Source organism: Aethalodelphis obliquidens, unplaced genomic scaffold (assembly GCF_003676395.1).
Source record: "Aethalodelphis obliquidens isolate GAN/ISIS:26980383/991018 unplaced genomic scaffold, ASM367639v1 scaffold17, whole genome shotgun sequence".
NCBI lineage: Eukaryota > Metazoa > Chordata > Mammalia > Artiodactyla > Delphinidae > Aethalodelphis > Aethalodelphis obliquidens.
In genome coordinates, this window is record NW_020837961.1 from 2,901,752 (window position 1) to 2,919,305 (window position 17,554).

Below are 17,554 nucleotides of genomic sequence, written 5' to 3' on the forward strand. Positions count from 1 at the left end.
GTGTGTGTGCATCTCTCTCTCTTTTCTCCCTCTCTCTCCATATATATGTGGACGCGGGGCAGGGAGACGCCCTCATTTATGACCGGGGATAAAATAAAAAATGGGATAATGCTGGATCAGAGGAAAATGTAGGTATAATTGACTCTTCAAAACTGATTTCAGGTTACCAGGGGGGAAGGGTGGGTGGGAGGGATAGACTGGGAGTTTGGGATTGACACATTCACACTGCTATATATAAAATAGATAACCAACAAGGACCTACTGTATAGCACAGGGAACTCTGGTCAATATTCTGTAATAACCTAAATGGGAAAAGAATTTGAAAAAGAATAGATACATGTATATGTATGACTGAATCATTTGGCTGTACACCTGAAACTAACACAACATTGTAAATCAACTATACTCCAATATAAAATAAAAATTTTAAAAAACTGATTTCAGATATTTCAGTAATACTTGTTTACCATCTCTTTGTATCTTCCTAGTTCTTTCACCCATGACCTCTATCACTTCATTGCTAAATCAGTGTAGAAAAAGATTGGTTCCAAGTTAATCAATGGTATAGCTCAGTCATCAAACTTAACTCTTCCTTTGCCCCTAAGGTTGGTTCTTGTTTGGTCAAAGTGGAATTACTCCTTTTTCTTATTCAAGTCCTGAATTTTGCCAAAATACTCAAAACCACTAAAACAAACACACAAATCTCCTTGATAAGTTTCTCTTATATACTTAAAAAAAAATGTGGATATGCGCATGTGTGTGCATAACGTAAAATATGCCACTTTAACCATTTAAAGTGTAGGATTCAGTGGCATTAATTGCAGTCACACTGCGGTGCAACCATCATCACTACCTATTTCCACAACTTACGTTGCATAGCTCCAAACAGAAACTTTGTAACTTTGCATTTCCCTAACCCCTGGAAACCTCAGGTCTACTTTCTGTCTTTATGAATCTACCTATTCTAGATAGTTCACATAAGTGGTATCTTACAATATTTGTCATTTTGTGACTGGCTCTTGCACTTAGCATAATGCTTTCAAGGCTTGTCCACGTTATAACATATATGAGAACTTCCGTCCTTTTTATTGCTGGATAATATTCCATTGTATATATCACATTTTGTTTATCCACTCATCAGTTGACACTTGTGTTGTTTTCACCTTTTGGCTATTGCAAATAATGCTGCAGTGAAATATCTGTTTGGGTCCATGTTTTTGATACTTTTGGGTATTTATCTAGGAGTAGAATTGCTGGGTCTTATATTAATCCTGTGTTTAACTTTTTGAGGACGTGCCAAACTCTTTTCCACAGTGACGGCACCACCTTACATTCTGAACAGCAAAATTCAAGGGTTCCAGCTTCTCTAGATCCGCTTCAACATTTTTTGCATTCTTTGCATTTTTTTTTTTTTTTTAATTATAGCCATCCTAATATCTCATTCACATCTAGTATCAGGTGTGATATGGTATCTGGTTGTGTTTTTTGTTGTCTTTTTGTTTGTTTTGTTTTTATTTTGAGGAAGCACAGCAAGGATTTATTAAGCACTCTTGGGGGGAGAGTGGGCAACTTGGGTGAGTAGCTTCGTTGTGGTTTTGATTTACTTTTCCCTAATAACTAAGGATGTTGATACATATATCTTCTTTGGAGAAAGGTCTATTCAAGTCCTTTGCCTCTTTTTTAATTGGGTTGTCTTTTTGTTGTTGAGCTATAGGAGTTCTTCATGTATTCTGGATATTAAACCCTTCTCAGATATATGATTTGCAAATATTTTCTCCTGTTCTGTAGATTATCTTTTCAGTTTCTTGATAATGTCCTTCAATGCACCAAAGTTTTCAGTTTTGATGAAGTTCAGTTTATTTATTTTTCCTTTTGCTGCTGGTGCTTTAGGTGTCATCTCTGGGTCCATTGTCAAATCCAAGGTAATGGTGATTTATCCCTTCTTTTATCCCCCTAAGAGTTTTATGGGTTTTGGCTCTTTTATTTAGTCAGTGATCTGTTTTCAGTTAATTTTTGTATGTCATGAGAGGTGGGGGTCCAACTGCATTCTTTTTCATGTGGAAATACAGTTGTCTCAGCACATTTGTTAAAGAGACTGTTCTTCCCCCGTTGAATGAACTTGACCTTTGTCAAAATTAGCCATAGATATGGGTTTATTTCTGGGTTCTCAGTTTTATTTCATTGGTCCATATGTGTCTATCCTTATGCCACTACCACACTGGTTTGATTACTGCAGCTTTGTAGTAAGTTTTGAAATTAAAAGTGTGAGTTCACTAACTGTTGTTTTTCAAGATTGTTTTGGCTAATTAGGGCCCCTTGCAATTTCATATGAATGTGAAGATTGGTTTTTCCTTTTCCGCAAAAACTATTTTTGGGGTATTTTGATGGGAATTGCATCAAATTTGTAGATCACTTTTTGTAGTCTCTTCTAGCATTTGATAGGACTAACTTCATTTCTGACAGTGGCGCCAAGGAGCATTTGGAGGAGAATTTAGGCAAATGGCTTTGGAACAATCTTTATCTATTTCTGACTTTTCTTGAAACCCTCAAGGATTGTAGGTGTACTTTTTAAGTTAACCAAGTTCTTATTTAATCTGTATCATTTCTACAATTCCTTAAGTCATGGTTTTAGAAATTTAAATGATACCAACTTTCAGCTGCTGTTAATAAGATTGAATGAAGTGATCTTTTAATTTGTGCCTCTGGTTTTACAGAAAGCCCTTTGGCTACCCTTAATTTTTTTGGTGGAAACTTTTTAGCTTTGTGTTTTTCCCCTTAGAAACTTTTCTGGGGCGGTGCTCTATTGTAGATTCATGTGGTTTTCTATAAGGGTATGTATAGTAATTTTCATTTTTAATTTCTCCTAGTGTGTCCATCCTTTTGAGGTGTATCTCTGTTTATTATTTGTTATTTATTATGTTAGCAGTTTACTGTGCTAGTGCCTTGAAAGACTTCTAGTTTTCATTTGACTTTTAATTGAAACATGAGAACTCTTTGCTGTTTAATCTTATCTTACACACTTTGTGCATTTGATCACTTTTCACATAGAGTATTTCCTTGTGCAGGTTGGGTCCTTCCTGCTTTCTTATACGCACATAAAACTTTATAAAAATGGCTTGTACTTTATTCTTACTGGCTTTGTTTTGTGCTTTACTATCTAAACGTCTCTGTGTCATTTGTACACCTGAGGATTTCTCTCCATTTCTTCCTACTAAATCATCTAAAATATCTTAAAAATTTGGTCTTAATATCATCTGTGGGAGATCTTACCTGCTGTATGTCTCTATCCAGTTACCTTTTTTATCTCTAAAGTTTTCCAGGACTGTATTTTTAAAATTTTTTTATGTGTTTATTTATTTTTCTTGGAGTATAGTTGCTGTACAGTGTTGTGTTAGTTTCTACTGTACAGCAAAGTGAATCAGCTATACGTATACATATAGCCCCTCATTTTTGGATTTCCTTCCCATTTAGGTCCCCACAGAGCCTTGAGTCCAGGACTGTATTTTTAAAACAGTTTATTTATATAGAACTTGGTCAGAGATTTTTTAAAACTTAGTAAATAATGGTGTTTACTTACTTTTGTTTCTATATTTATTGTTTCAAAGAATCAGAGAGTAGAAGCAGAAGTATTTTGTGGGCTGAATGGGTTTCTAGGTGACGTTTTTCATTCCTCCCTGACCATTCCTACCTTACAGCTTCTGGTTTGTAAGCTAAGAGCCAAGGGACCTTGTCATTAGGCCCCAGTGAGTGCGTTCATGACTTGCGCCTTAGCTCTTCTGAGGCCACTCTTTCCTTCTGGGTTCTTGGCTGTGTTCGAAACAATGGATTTTTGGATAAATGAAATAATTTATTCTCCCTTGCTGGAGTGGGTTCTCTGTGCATTTGCCTTTTCCCCCTCAATGTATTCAAAGAATTAACCTGACAAGAGTCTATTTTTTCTCCTATGGTTCACATCTTTGTGATGGTCAGTAGAACCTGAGTCTTTTGGGGCTTCAAAGAGAGTTTTGTTAGGTTTTAGTGCAGCTCACTTTGCAAAAGGCATAGAGATATTTTTTGTAGCTCATCTTAGGGGATGCACACTTTTCATCCCTAGAGTAATAGTGTGAGTGCAACTAAATACATGAATATCTTCTCAGCCATAAAGTTCTGTTGAACTAATGGCTGATGGGTAAGGGGTTTTACAGCCTTAATTCTGGAGTACGGAGTGGTTGGTACTAGAATTAGGCATAAAATAAACAAATACCACATAGTTTATTCGTGTTGATGTCACTACTTTTGTTGCTAAAATTTGTGAGCAACTCAATTCTAGCAGTTTTTATCTTTTAAGTTGTCATCTGAACATTGTATGTGTTATAGACGTTTGACTTTTTTTTTTTTTTACTACATGAAATTTTAAAAAAGGAAAACCAGTCGATCATTATGATTATGAAGCTTGTCTGGTTCTGTAATTTAATAAAATACGAAAAAACTTAGAGTCACATGGTTTTCTTTAGATTTTAATGCTATTTTATTTAGTGATAAAACTTAAACATACAATATATGTTTTTACCTAGTCCTATAACAGGGTTCAACGGGCAATGATGGCATGAAACCTGCTACATGTTTTACTAACACACTGAGATTATTTCTTAGTTTGTAGTGCATCATTAAATTATAAGCTTCATTGTAAAAACTTAAATTGCAAGTAGGTAGTTTCAAAAACCAGAAGCACATTTTTGTGTGTGTTGAGAATTTTCCGCAACTTCAGTGGTTTTTAATTGTAAACTAAGAGGAGAATATGTAAAAATTTAGGTCATTTTAATTGCATGTGAAATAACATGACAAAGAAGATAAGATTATTTTATTTTTCTTGGTAGATTTTTTTCCACTTAAAAAAAGCACTTCAATATGTATGGTTGTAAGAATATGTATGTATGAATATTTTTTGAAGGATTTTTCAGATATGCTAAGTATGGTTCTTTTTGATTTTCATAGAAACAATTTTGGAGCAAGAAATGACTTCAGTGATGGCCTGGGCTCACCCGATAACCTTAAAAATGAGTACAGTTTAGACTATGAGGATGGTCAAGTTGGTTTGCTAGAGGTCACAGGCTGGTAGAGTGAGGACCTTGACTTTCTGGTTCTCTTCATCTTACATGACTTTTTTTTTTTTTCCTAATCCAAGTTGGGTTCTAATATGTGAAACATTGTGTACTACCATGACATAGAGTTATACAAGGAATGAGAATGTCCATAGGAGCCGCTCAAATGTCTAATTGATTTGGGGAAAAAATGCTTGATAAAATAGCTCTTTGGAAGCGTTTTTTCCTCATATTTTTCTCAAAAATGATTAAAAATGATTACTGGGACTTCCCTGGCAGCCCAGTGGTTAAGACTCCGTACCTCCGCGTTTCCACTGCAGGGGCCGCGGGTTCGATCCCTGGTTGGGAAATTAAGATCCCCCATGCTGCACGGTGTGGCCACAAAAAAAAAGGGTGCTAAGATGTTGACTGGAGGGAAGGGAGGCCTTTTGGAGTAGTGAATGAGCAGAGGTAGGTGGTACGTTAGCAGAACAAGTCATGACTACTTAGAACTCTTCGTGGCTCTAGTTGGCATATAGCTATGCCAGAGAGAATAAATCTGCTCTAGTGGGTATTTCCACAGATGGGGCAGAGGCGCCATGTCTGAGGTCGGCAGTGCAGTGTTCACGCGGAAAGGGGCTTTGGGAATGCATGTCCACTTGAGTCACTGTGTAGTTGAAAGCCCTGAGTTGAATACCTTTTCCTTAAACTGATTTTGAATAAGTTGATTTGAAAATTTAGAAAAATAACTACATTTTTAAGTGAAAGAAATGTTTAACCTAAGCAAACTAAGTTATAGAAGAGGGTTATATGCATTTTATACTTTGGGTATTTTTACAGTTTGCCACTGATCCAATTCCCACCCCTGTTAGAATATTCTAAATCTTCACCTGCCTGGGTGTGGTTTCAAACAGTCTAACCCAAAACACATTCATAATGATTCTTCATTACTTACATTATGAATTCAAAAATGTTATATTGGAATTTTCCAGAAAAATATATCTGAGATTTAAAAATTTGAATGGTTCCTTGTCATTCTGTGTAAATAATGGTTTGAGATAGCTCTTTCTTCAGTATATATTTTTTATAGTTGTTTTCTTCCTTGTTTTTATTCATCTGAAGGGTTAGCTTAAATTCATAATTTGTATTACTTAAATCTTTTTTTTCTTTCTAGTTTTGGCAAGCGTTCTGCAGGAAGCTTTAGGCGTGGCTGTGAATGCATTGTGTTAGAGCCTTCTGAAATGATTGTGGTAAGAATACTTCTGTGAAGACTTTTTTCCCTTAAAAAAAGTTATGAAATAAAAGTATTTTCACAAACTACTTATAATAGCGTATTATATTTCATAACTTTAGGTATATTTATTTCATAACTTTTTGAGTTTTAATTCATAATCATTATAATTATTTACGGGATTCAAATAATGAAAAAGAAAGTTTAAAAGGGTCACGTACCTAAATGTTTGGTGTTTGAACTTTATAAATCAGTCTATGAAAATGCCATTTAATTTAAACTTGGGGAGAATCTTGGAATTGCAGGATTTTAGCTCTCCAAATATTGGTTGGAATGAGTGAGATACTTTAAATGAGACACAGTGATATATATTCAGGCAACAATTGACATAAGGAAATCAGTTCACTTCCTTTATCTAATTGAAAGAAATTTGGAGGACTTTTATGCTGGTTAAATACTCTGTTGAGATTTTTATCTCTTTTTAATTGAATAGTGTGATTTAAAAAATATATTGAGGTAAGACATATGCAAAAAAACATAACGTTAGAAGAGATATTAGCAACATAATTATTTTTACTGATGCTTGAAGAAAAGCCTGTCACATGCTTCCTTACTATATAAAAATGATTTTAAGATGGGACACTATGGACCCCTTAAAAAAATCAGCAACAAAAATAAGACTGGAGGGAGTGCCCAGTAGAGACATTCAGTTGGCTGATGTGCATAATATTTCCCATCCAGCATCTCTCTGGGCAAGGAAACTTTTTGAATAAATTATGGCCTAAAATAGATGATGATGGAGGCTTTTTATTCATATTTAATAAAATATTTGGTAAGTGCCTATACATCTATTTTCAGAGGAGATGTAGGTTTTTTCCCTATGATGGAGGAGAGGAATTTGTCAGAAATGGGAACTTCCTCATCAAAGCTAGTGAAAACTTTTGGTAAAATTTCCCAAAATTTACTGTTAAGTGAGAAAGTGGCATGGTGGTGAGTAAAGATTTAGGAGTGGAAAAATGTAGGCAGATACGTTGGGCTTTCCAGCCACAGGTCTTGAAAAGCATTTTAGATATTCCCTCGAGATTTTGGTCTCTGTTACTGCTATTTTGTGTTGATCTGAAGGATTTTTGATCTCCAAAATTCCTTGAGGATTTTGTCCTTGTCCATATGATGCTAACTACTAGGTTTGTCAGTGTGAGAACCATCTTAGAATCTAAATACGCTTTTGTGAGCAATACATTATGTAAGTGTGACGGGGACTAACCGAACGTAACTTTTCTTCTGTTAGTCCATTCATCACTTTCTAAATGTTTAAAATGAGGAAATTATGTTTTGAGAACAATGCTATTTATAATAAAAAAAAAAAGAAACTGAATCCGTAGAATGAAAGTAGGAAGAGAAGCTCTTAAGTAATCTACCAAAGTCATTCTGCCAGTAGTCGTGTCTGAGTCATTTGGGATTTGGGTGGTTTTTTTTTTTTTTTAAACAGATTTACTTCATGAGAGTTTTTGTGCTTTAGTTAAGACAATGGGGCAGTTGCTTTCATAATGCATGGTGATGTATCCTGTGAGATCTTTCATTAATAAATCAGAACAAAGACTACTGAAAATATCCTTCCCTTTGAGACTGCAGGAAATTCAGGAGTTACCCATATTGTCCTAAGTGGAACTGAAAATGCCTCTTCTCTTTTATAAAGAAAAGTTACTCAGAACCAGTTAGTTCTAGGGAAGTTCAGAAACATCTGAAGTCTGTCGAGATAGTTTGTCTACAAATGTCTTTGCACAGTGAATGAATGTAGACTATCCGTAAGTTTTATTCTGCATCTAATCTTAATATGGAACATGGTGTTGGAAGAAATGAAATCTTGGGGGATTTTATTTCAGGTAGACTATATGGATGAAAATGAAGAATATTTTCAGCGTCAAGCTTCTCATCGACAGTCTCGAAGGAGATTTAGAAAAATCAACCAGAAAGGGGAAAGACAAACGATTATCGACACTGTGGATCCTTATCCTGTGGGCAAACCACCTTTGCCTAGAGGCTATCATACGGTAAGTTACACAAGTATAATAATTATCTTTATAGCTTTTTGGTGGGAGTTTTGTGAAAGGGCATACATTTTCCATTTTTGATGAATAATTCCTTTCTGTGGTATACTTACTCAAAGTGCAGATTTTTCTGGAAACACATAATATGAATAGTTTAAGGAGCATTGAAATGAGGTATCAAAAGGCATTGTTTAGCCTTTTTATTTCTTAACATGGTCTCTGAGGATCAGCTTTGTGGTGAGCATGTACAGTTGTAACTGGGATATTTTTAGGTTCTGATCTTAATCTAAAATGTTGCCCTTTCCCTCACCGTCCCCAGTGACAGGTATCATACCTGTTTTTTATTCAAAAGTTAGATATTTAAAAATTACCTATTATCTTCATACCATTGTGAGAATATTATCTGAGAATTTTTTGTTTTTAATATGATGAAGTGAGAGCATAATTTGAAATGATGCTTCTGTAAATCCCAGTGTAAAGATGGTCTGAAGCATTTCTAACAGGTTCAGAGGTCCTCTTTAATACTTTCACCACTTGATCGTCATTTATTCCGTAAATATTAGGTGAAGAAACTACTTCTTATGTTTGAGGAAACCGAGGCACAGATAATGATTGATTTGTACAAGACCCCAGCGTAGTCAGTTTGGGAGCCTTATTTTTCTCACTCATTTCTCTCTGCTCAGCTGTGCTGTGTCCATGTCCCCCGGTGGCCCACCCAGAATAGTGGCAAATATATTTGAGGATTTCTGTTTTCAAGAAGAACGTAACTTGAATTCTTCCATATGTCATAATAAGGTCAAATATGGTTCATCTATACTTACAATACCATTAAATGAGCACTCATTCGTGAAATTAATTTTAAAATAAACATGAAAAAATAAAAATAGGTAAACGACAACTATTTTACATTTCTTATTTGTCTTTCGTATCCTCTTCTTTCTTTTTGCAAATAAGTATAAATGCAAACCGCATGGGAAAATGTATATAGACTTAAAACTATGTACTTAATTTTCTGGTAACTTGGAGTGATGCATCTGATACCCGCACTTGATGTGTTCTATTTCTGAGAGCCCTTTGTATTTGAATATTCAGGCAGTTTTGGCCACCAGCTCTCAGCCTGCTCCTCTCACTGCCCATGCGCACAATTTTAATTTCCCATGAATTTCATAGTTGAATCATTTCATTGAGCTCATTTGCAAAGGGTTGCTTTTTGCTCATCATAAAGTCAGCTTTGTTTGCCTGCTGCAGAGCCTTGGTATTTTTTTGAAAAAAACCTATGAAAGGTTTTTTGTTACCATTGTCTATACAAGAAGGTAGTATTTTTAGTGTCAATGTAGCATCGTGGAAGAAGGAACTATGGATTAAAAATAGTTGTACACATTACTAGTACAACCTACTAATATTGTTAATACTCTTTCTGCTTTGGAATTATGTTTCCAAGTCAGATTCTACACCAAGATATTTAGCGGCAGTGTGGGTTACTAAAGATTTAGCGTTCAAGCTGAATGGTTTGATTTTATAGTTATATTTGTCCCATTTAAGTTGGGGGGTGTCATTTTATAATTATTTCTCTCTCCTAGCCCCATGTTTTCCCCCTTTATGTAATACTTCACCCACCTCCCCTACATGACTCCCCCTTTTTAATCTGATTTTTTTGTAAACGTGTAGTTTTTAAAAATTATTCAAGATTCCTTTTTTTTTAGTGGTTTTAAAAAATGTCTTACCTGGTCAACAGGTACTTTTATGAGGGAAAATTCAGTACTAGGGTGAAAAATTTCACTTGCTCACTGATGGATCAGGTACCAGTTTGCTAATACGTGACATGGTGGTGTTAATTTTTCTAAGTGAGTTCAGATGGGCAACAAGTGTCATAATTCTAAATATTGAATCCCGTCTTTTCATGCAAATTGTGTTTTAATTTTATTTATATAATTATTATTTTGCCTACGTACATGATTTTAACATATGAAAACAACAAAATTAGCCCTAAGTCACATTTACTTATTCTGAGCAGAAATACTCCTTTTGAAAGAACCCTAGTAAGGTGGGAGCCAGGGTGCAAAGTTGGTTGAAAAGGTGCATGGTCCTCCTTCACAGGCGACCTAAATGGTTGCAGGTGCATTTCAGGTGCATGGCTAAGGAACATAAAGGACATCATACATGTAGCCAGTGCTGTATGGTCATTCTTAACCTGATTTAACCTGATCTTCATTTTGGCAGATGTACTGTAGCATGTCTGATAATGTCATCTTCTCCTTTCCTCCTCTATGGCACTCATTTCATTTTGGCTCAAAGGAATGCACTAAATCTCAGGTATTGTAATCTGTGTGTGGTCTCCTAATACTAACCTCAGTTCATCTGTGAATTTGCATTGTAACTAATGAGTTTATAACATTGATGTGTTTTGCTTCGTCTTGTTCTTTTGTATTTTGCCCTGATTTAGTAAAACCCCTTACAACTTTGAAACGGTCAGTGGTTTGGTTGATGTCACAGGCTGCTTTATTTGTGCAGACCTAGGGACAAATTGCTCACTTTCTTTGAAGAACGAATAAAAGTGCAGACTACGTATTTTTAAGAATGAGTGGAGCACAGTTCTTACCTAACCTGCTTGGCGCATAAAGAAATGGAGAGAGAAAGACAGGCAGATAGGCATCGTGGGTGTTTAACTGCTTTTTGTGTGAAAGTTTTATGGGAAATCCATTAGACATCTACATTTTAAAGGCTAGAGGTGAAAGCTTTAAATTTCAGGAATCCCAGTGTGAGAGCATTTTGGGAGACCACTGGTAAAATTTTAGTCAGAATAAAGGCTTTGTCAAAAAGGAAATAAGAATTTACACTTCGCTTGCGTTTTCTTATTTGCGCTTGATTTTTAACCAGATTTCATGCTTTTATTTCATTCTGTATTTTAATTGAGGCCTATAATAATATCTTTGCTCATTTGTTTCATGCCAATATGTGACTAATTTACGGTTTCAGCATTACTCGTTTGAAATTTGGGGTCAAATTTGGGGTTATCAGGGAATTTGGAGTCAGGGAAGAAAAACTCATTTATCTCTGGAAACTAATTGGTTAAGTAACTAGTGAAATGTTTGTGGTTGTGTCTTCTTATTGCCCACGAAAAAGATCATGAATAATTTAATTCACATTAGTGGAAGGCTACTGTCAATGTAATGTCTTTGGCTATTACAGTAACCTCGCCTGAAAACACGAAATATTTGTATAACTTTTCAAATTAAAATAAGGCCATTACTTTACGTTCTATACAATATAATGCATATTAAAATGTCACAGGTGACATAATAGCTGTATTTTATTTTAGAAGCGCTGCTAATTTTTCAGTGATGTGGTAAATCTAAAAAAATGTTGCTAGTTTTTAAATTTGATAAGATTCTTGTAAAATTGTATAAAAATTTTTTAAATTGTGCCAGTGTTTTGAGCTTTTATCTAGTACATGTATACTTAAAACGTATATAACTTTAATATTTTAAAAGGTACACCGGTATGTAATTAGTCCTCTTGTTCAGTATGAGAAATGACAGGTTAGTCTAATTCCCATGTAGAAGTAGGAATTGAATTTAAAATGTGCACTGGGTTATGATGTATACCTTATGTACGCTTTAAAAAATTAGACGTGTTGCAGCAGTTTAAGACAGATGATAGTAATTTCTTCAGAAACACGAATACTCGCACAGTCCATGCAGAGTGCTTTCAGGTCACTTTTTCAAGGCAAGTGTGTGAGGTTTGCAGAGAATAAGCATTTTAAAATGCAGTGAGAAGGCAAGATTGGAGATGGCTTTCATTAGCATTTCCTTACATTTTGATGAGTTGGGTTGAGGCTGTGTTTAAGACTGCCAGAAAACAGGATGCGGCACGAATTTTCAGTCTTTGAGTGGGGAGAGGCAGGTGGCAGAGTCAGGTCCTGGATAAGGTTCCCGGCGGAGGCTGGGGAATTCGGGGTCATTTCTAGACTGACTTGGGACTTTGGACAGGTTTACCTTGTCGACAGGCTCGGAATAGGGTGGGGGGGGAACCTGTTTATTTTACCCCTAATTACAGGCCCCGTCTGCATTGATGGGTAATTTATTCTAGAAGTTTGGGTGGGTAGGGAAATGTGAGTTCCATAGTAAGAATGGAGAGGAGAGGGAGAGGACTTAAAAGGGAAGAAGGGCCTTCTTTCTTTCACCTGGATGCCGGGATGGGGAAGCTGGCACGTACCTGCACATACCTGTTCTGTCATCTTTTTATTCCTTTTTTTTTTTTTTATGGGAAAAAGAAAAAAACAGCTCTGCTCTCTTCCTCGTTTAGAAAGTGTGAAAATTGTACAGAGATATTAGACTGAAGACTGAGGAAAAGTTGTCCCATCTAAACTGTGGAGGTGATGTGTACCAACTGACGTTTCCTACTGTTGCAGCGTTCCAGGGCTGGTTGCATAATTAAAATGCTCTCCACTCTTTGAGGTTCCGATTGACTTTCCACCTCCACTCCTACGCACCCCCCAAAGTGTGGCTTTACTTTATACAAATTTGAATTAGGAGGATTCAAACACAATATAACATAAAACTTATTTATAAAGTTTCCAATCAGTGCAAACTTTTAATAAGGAGAACCCCTAAGGGGAACCCATCGGTCATAGAAAAAGGTATTTCCCACACATTCTGTTAGTAATCCTTTTCTACAATGGGAATATACACTTCAGGGCACCGTTTAATAATTATGTATTGAATTTTTCTGTAGGTCAGGCTTAGTTTAAAGTTCTTGGTGCAGGTGTACAAAAGAAATAAAAATACTGCATAAAAGTAAGTTAATATAATCTAAGTCAAATACAATGTAATATTACAAAAACATCATGGAATTAATTTTTTTATTATAGTCAGCGAGAATACAATATCTTTAACGTAGCACCAGTGTAATAAGGTTGATTCTTACAGGAGGCGTATGAAAATGAGTCCTATTTTTAATAAGGTTATTCTTCATAATATAAGACAAGTACTATTTCTTCTAATGGTAATCATTCCTAAGTTATATATATCTTATATATCTCTGAATATAATCTATCACTTTTTTTTAAGTGATGGATTTGATTTAAGTTGGTTTCATCTTCAGTTAAGGACTTCTTAGTAGGTTAATTTCAAAAAAATTTAAATATTGAAACATGAGAAAATTACAGTGTTTGTGTGATGATGCACATTTATTTGACATTAGACTTTTTGACATGAGCTGTTGTTCTCGCATTAGAAATAGGCAATATTTTCCCTCACGTTACGGCTTTGCTTTGTCACTTATTCTTTACTTTTTCACTGAGGTCTTCCTACTTTAATCCAATATATGCTACTTAACAGTAAGAGCATGTGTTGCGTATCAGTGACTTGTGGGTCTACTAAATTTCCTAGAATATTAAGGTCTTAAGATTTTAACTTATAACAGTCAGTTCATATCCCACTTGACTAATTTATTCAGTGATGATATTTAAAATCTGTTTATGTGCATATACAGAAATTATTCAAGTATGGGGAAATTTCTTAATTATTTGAATATTTTTATTCTTCATCTTTCATCAGGCGTTTGTTTGCTTAATTAAATCTAAAGCTGTTGTCTTCAGTGTGGTCCTCAATCCCTCTCTGTGAATTATAATAGGATGGAGTTTCAGAAAATCTGTGTATTCTGTTTCTTGTATCATAGAGGAAAGCTCAGTATTTTCATTTGTAGGTTTTTATTATTTTAATGAATATTACTGAGCGCCCACCTTGTTTCAGGGCTGTGCCGGACTCCATGGCTGTAAAGGTCTACAGGACAGACAGAATCTGCCCCCATTGACTTTATGGCCTCGCACAAAATACAGATAAATCGACGGCAGTTAAGATAGAGGGAAATCCAGGTACCGTGGAGGCTCAAAAACCAGGCATCTTGAGGAATCCGACGTGGCTTCCTGAATGGCCTTACTGTCTTTGCTCAAAGGAAAATCTTCTTTAATCCAAGAAAGCCCAATAGAAATGTGAAAAAGAAATGAATTGGGAAGTAAAGAAGGGAAAGAGGGGATGTGGATAGACTGTGATAGGAGTGATAGATACAAGCCTGCCCTCCCCACATTTTGGTAGATACTGTTGTATGCATGCCCCGAAGTCTTTATATTTGCATCAGAGAGTCTCTTAAAGAGAAGTGGCAAAAGTATCCTTTGCTTTTCATGCTTATTCTCAGCAGGTTTACTGGCCCCTCCTCACCGAGACCATGTTGCATTTTAAAATCCTGCAGAAAGCTTCCTGCGGAAAGGTCTTTGAACAATAGGTGGACATAAGAGCGTTGCATTCCTGGCAAAATGCAGCCTGTTAGAGCTGCTGCGATGGTCTCTGTCTCCTTGCTTTGGGGGGACCATTTCTCTTTCTTGCAGTTATAATCAGGTATTTATGTTGATTTAATTTATACAGATTGAGAAAGTACACCATAGAGTCTGTTTAGAAATTGAAATGTAAATCAGGAAATAGTGTAAAATATGACATGATTAATCTCGTGCTATTAACAGCATGCACTGCAAATTCATGCAAGGCAGTTGAGAATAGTGTGCAGTGTGCTGTTTACACAAGTTTCAGCTTCTGTTAGAGGATGTCTATTTTTATATATGACATCATCGCTGCTGCAGAACTCCCGTGGCCACTGGGATTTACTGTTCTTTCATTCCATTCTGAAAGAAAGCTTGTATTGATGTCATAATTGGACCCATCTTTTGGTTGCACTTGGAAATTGCAAGTAATCGGGGTGTTGTGTAGCATGTCATGGCAATATTTCAAGCCATTTATTTGTCAGAAAGATCACTGCCACTTTGTCCTGCCTCTAACTGTGAACACTGGTGGCTCTCGCTGTGCCTGTTCATGTTTTAAATATATTTGGCTAAAATTTAACTTTTAGTCTCAATAGCAACAATCCTTTCATCTTCAGCCATTTCATTTCTTATGTGATTTTTCCTTTTCTTTTTTTTTTTTTTTTTTTGCCATGAGATTTTGCAGTGCTACACACTGATTTGAAAAATGTCTCTTTTCTTTGGAAAAATCTACTTTGATATTCAGACCTATTTCCTACCAGTGCTGAACTGACCTTTTTTACAATTAACTGATCCATTCTAAGTTGTCTGTTTTCACTATTTGAAACATTGGGTGACTGGAAATGTTCTCTTTTGATTTTGAATCCTGTGTTAAAACATTATTAACTTTGAAATACCTTTCTATTAGCTAGAAGATATTGTTGACCAACCTCTGGAAGAAACTCTAGCATGTGATTCGATGTATGGGTGTTAGGTTGACATCACTCATGAAAGGAAAATTTTAATGATTCATATTAAAATAATTTTTAAATGTCTACTAGATTTTGTACATATTTTTGTGTATAAATTTTCCTCCTTATCCTCTCAAAAAATTAGTCATTATCCGTATCTCAGTAGGAAAGTTTTTTTTCCCCTTCTTTTACAGAAACTAATTAAGAACAAACTACAGATTAAAAAAATAACAGGTTTATTGAGTTACAACTCACATGCCATACAGTTCACCTATTTAAAGTGCATAATTCAACTCTTCTTTTCTTTTATAAAAAACATGTAACACTGAGACTTCCCTGGTGGCACAGTGGGTTAAGAATCCGCCTGCCAATGCAGAGGACACAGGTTCGAGCCCTGGTCCGGGAAGATCCCACGTGCCGCGGAGCAACTAAGCCCATGCGCCACAACTACTGAGCCTGTGCTCTAGAGCCCACGAGCCACAACTACTGAGCCCGCGTGCCACAGCTACTGAAGCCTGCACCTAGAGCCCATGCTCCGCAACAAGAGAAGCCACCGCAGTGAGAAGCCCGCGCGCCGCAACGAAGAGTAGCCCCCGCTCACCACAAATAGAGAAAGCCGTCACGGAGCAACGAAGACCCAATGCAGCCAAAAATAATAATGATAATAATAAATAAATAAATTTATTAAAAAATACGTAACACTAAATGTACCATCTTAACCATTTTTAAGTATACAGTTCAGTAGTAGTAAGAATGTCAGTAGTAATGACTGACTTGAACATACCCAGTTCACAGGTGTACCTCACAGCCTTTGTGATAGTTTAAATTACACATAGGCTGAAAAATAACTTTAAGATAGTTAGGAAAAAAAATAATTATAGAATCTATTGAAAAAAAATAAAAGGCTTACTGAACAATTGTATTAGAGCAATTTCTTATGAACTTAGTATGGGGTCAGTAGCCTTTTATTTTTTCCTGTGTCTTCCTTTCTCACTTTCAAGTGGAATATTGGCGGTGGTTGGATGTGACGCAGAGTCTAGAACTGCTCGCCTAGAGGAGAAATGATGTGACCACAGAGTGGGCTGGATCTGAGCAATGAATCGCTAATTGGAATAAATGGCGGAGGAATTCCGAAGGGAAAGGTTTGAAGATGAAAAAGAAAGTATTCAGGCTGTCTTGACTTTTACTCAGATGTCTGTGAGGAGAACAGTAATAATTGGTCACCTGTGGCTTTGGTACCATCCGGAAGGCATTAGGAGTGTTAGAAAATAAGGTTAAAATCTCAAAGTAAGTTGTAGCGTTTCCCTCGCACTAATTATTCGTGTACGTCTACTTTCCGTCCACTTCTTTATCCGAAATTTTAAACCGAACCTTCAAACACCTGTTTGAATCATCAGGAATTTTGGAATACTCAGGAACGTTTTCAAGAAAAAGATCATTTTGCCGTTTGTTACTTTATGAAGTATGCACATCCCAACCAAGTGTGACGAAGAGAATACTTGGGCCGCGGCAATAGTCTTGATGCCCTCGATGCCCTTGACGGTAATGGGCATTCTTAACAAGCACTGCAGTCTTTTTATTCCTCCTCGGCATGAAAGTTTGCCTAACTTTTGGTACTAACTTTAGTTAGATGGGGAAGGTGTGAGCAGCTAGCCTTCCTGCAAGTGGATGTGCTGTTAGAAGGTTCAGCTGAGGTAGGACCTCACAGGGTTTTATCTTAAAGGAATCTAAGGACAGCCGACAACTGGGTTTTTACAAAGAGCCAAGAGGCTGATCGTTTTCTGGTTCATCTCAGAGCAGCAGCTGTCAAACTTGTCCATCTCAGGACTTGTTTACACTCTTAAAACGTTTTGAGAGGGACTTCCCTGGTGGCTCAGTGGTTAAGAATCCACCTGCCAATGCAGGGGACACCGATTTGATCCCTGGTCCGGGAGGATCCCACATGCCGCAGA

General features: G+C 36.2%; 1 protein-coding gene across 7 annotated transcripts in view; it reads left to right on the forward strand.

Annotated features, from left to right (window-relative positions):
* Positions 1 to 17,554, forward strand: part of RAPGEF2 (Rap guanine nucleotide exchange factor 2) — a 246,466-nt gene that overhangs the window by 122,801 nt on the left and 106,111 nt on the right. For 5 of the 7 annotated variants that reach the window (XM_027116832.1, XM_027116838.1, XM_027116833.1 and 2 more), the window contains 3 exons: positions 6,235 to 6,310; positions 8,175 to 8,342; positions 10,560 to 10,652. In XM_027116832.1, coding sequence (XP_026972633.1) covers positions 6,235 to 6,310; positions 8,175 to 8,342; positions 10,560 to 10,652 — 337 coding nt within the window. The remainder of the gene's footprint in view (positions 1 to 6,234; positions 6,311 to 8,174; positions 8,343 to 10,559; positions 10,653 to 17,554) is intronic. The other 2 variants (XM_027116835.1, XM_027116837.1) reach the window with 2 other exon arrangements.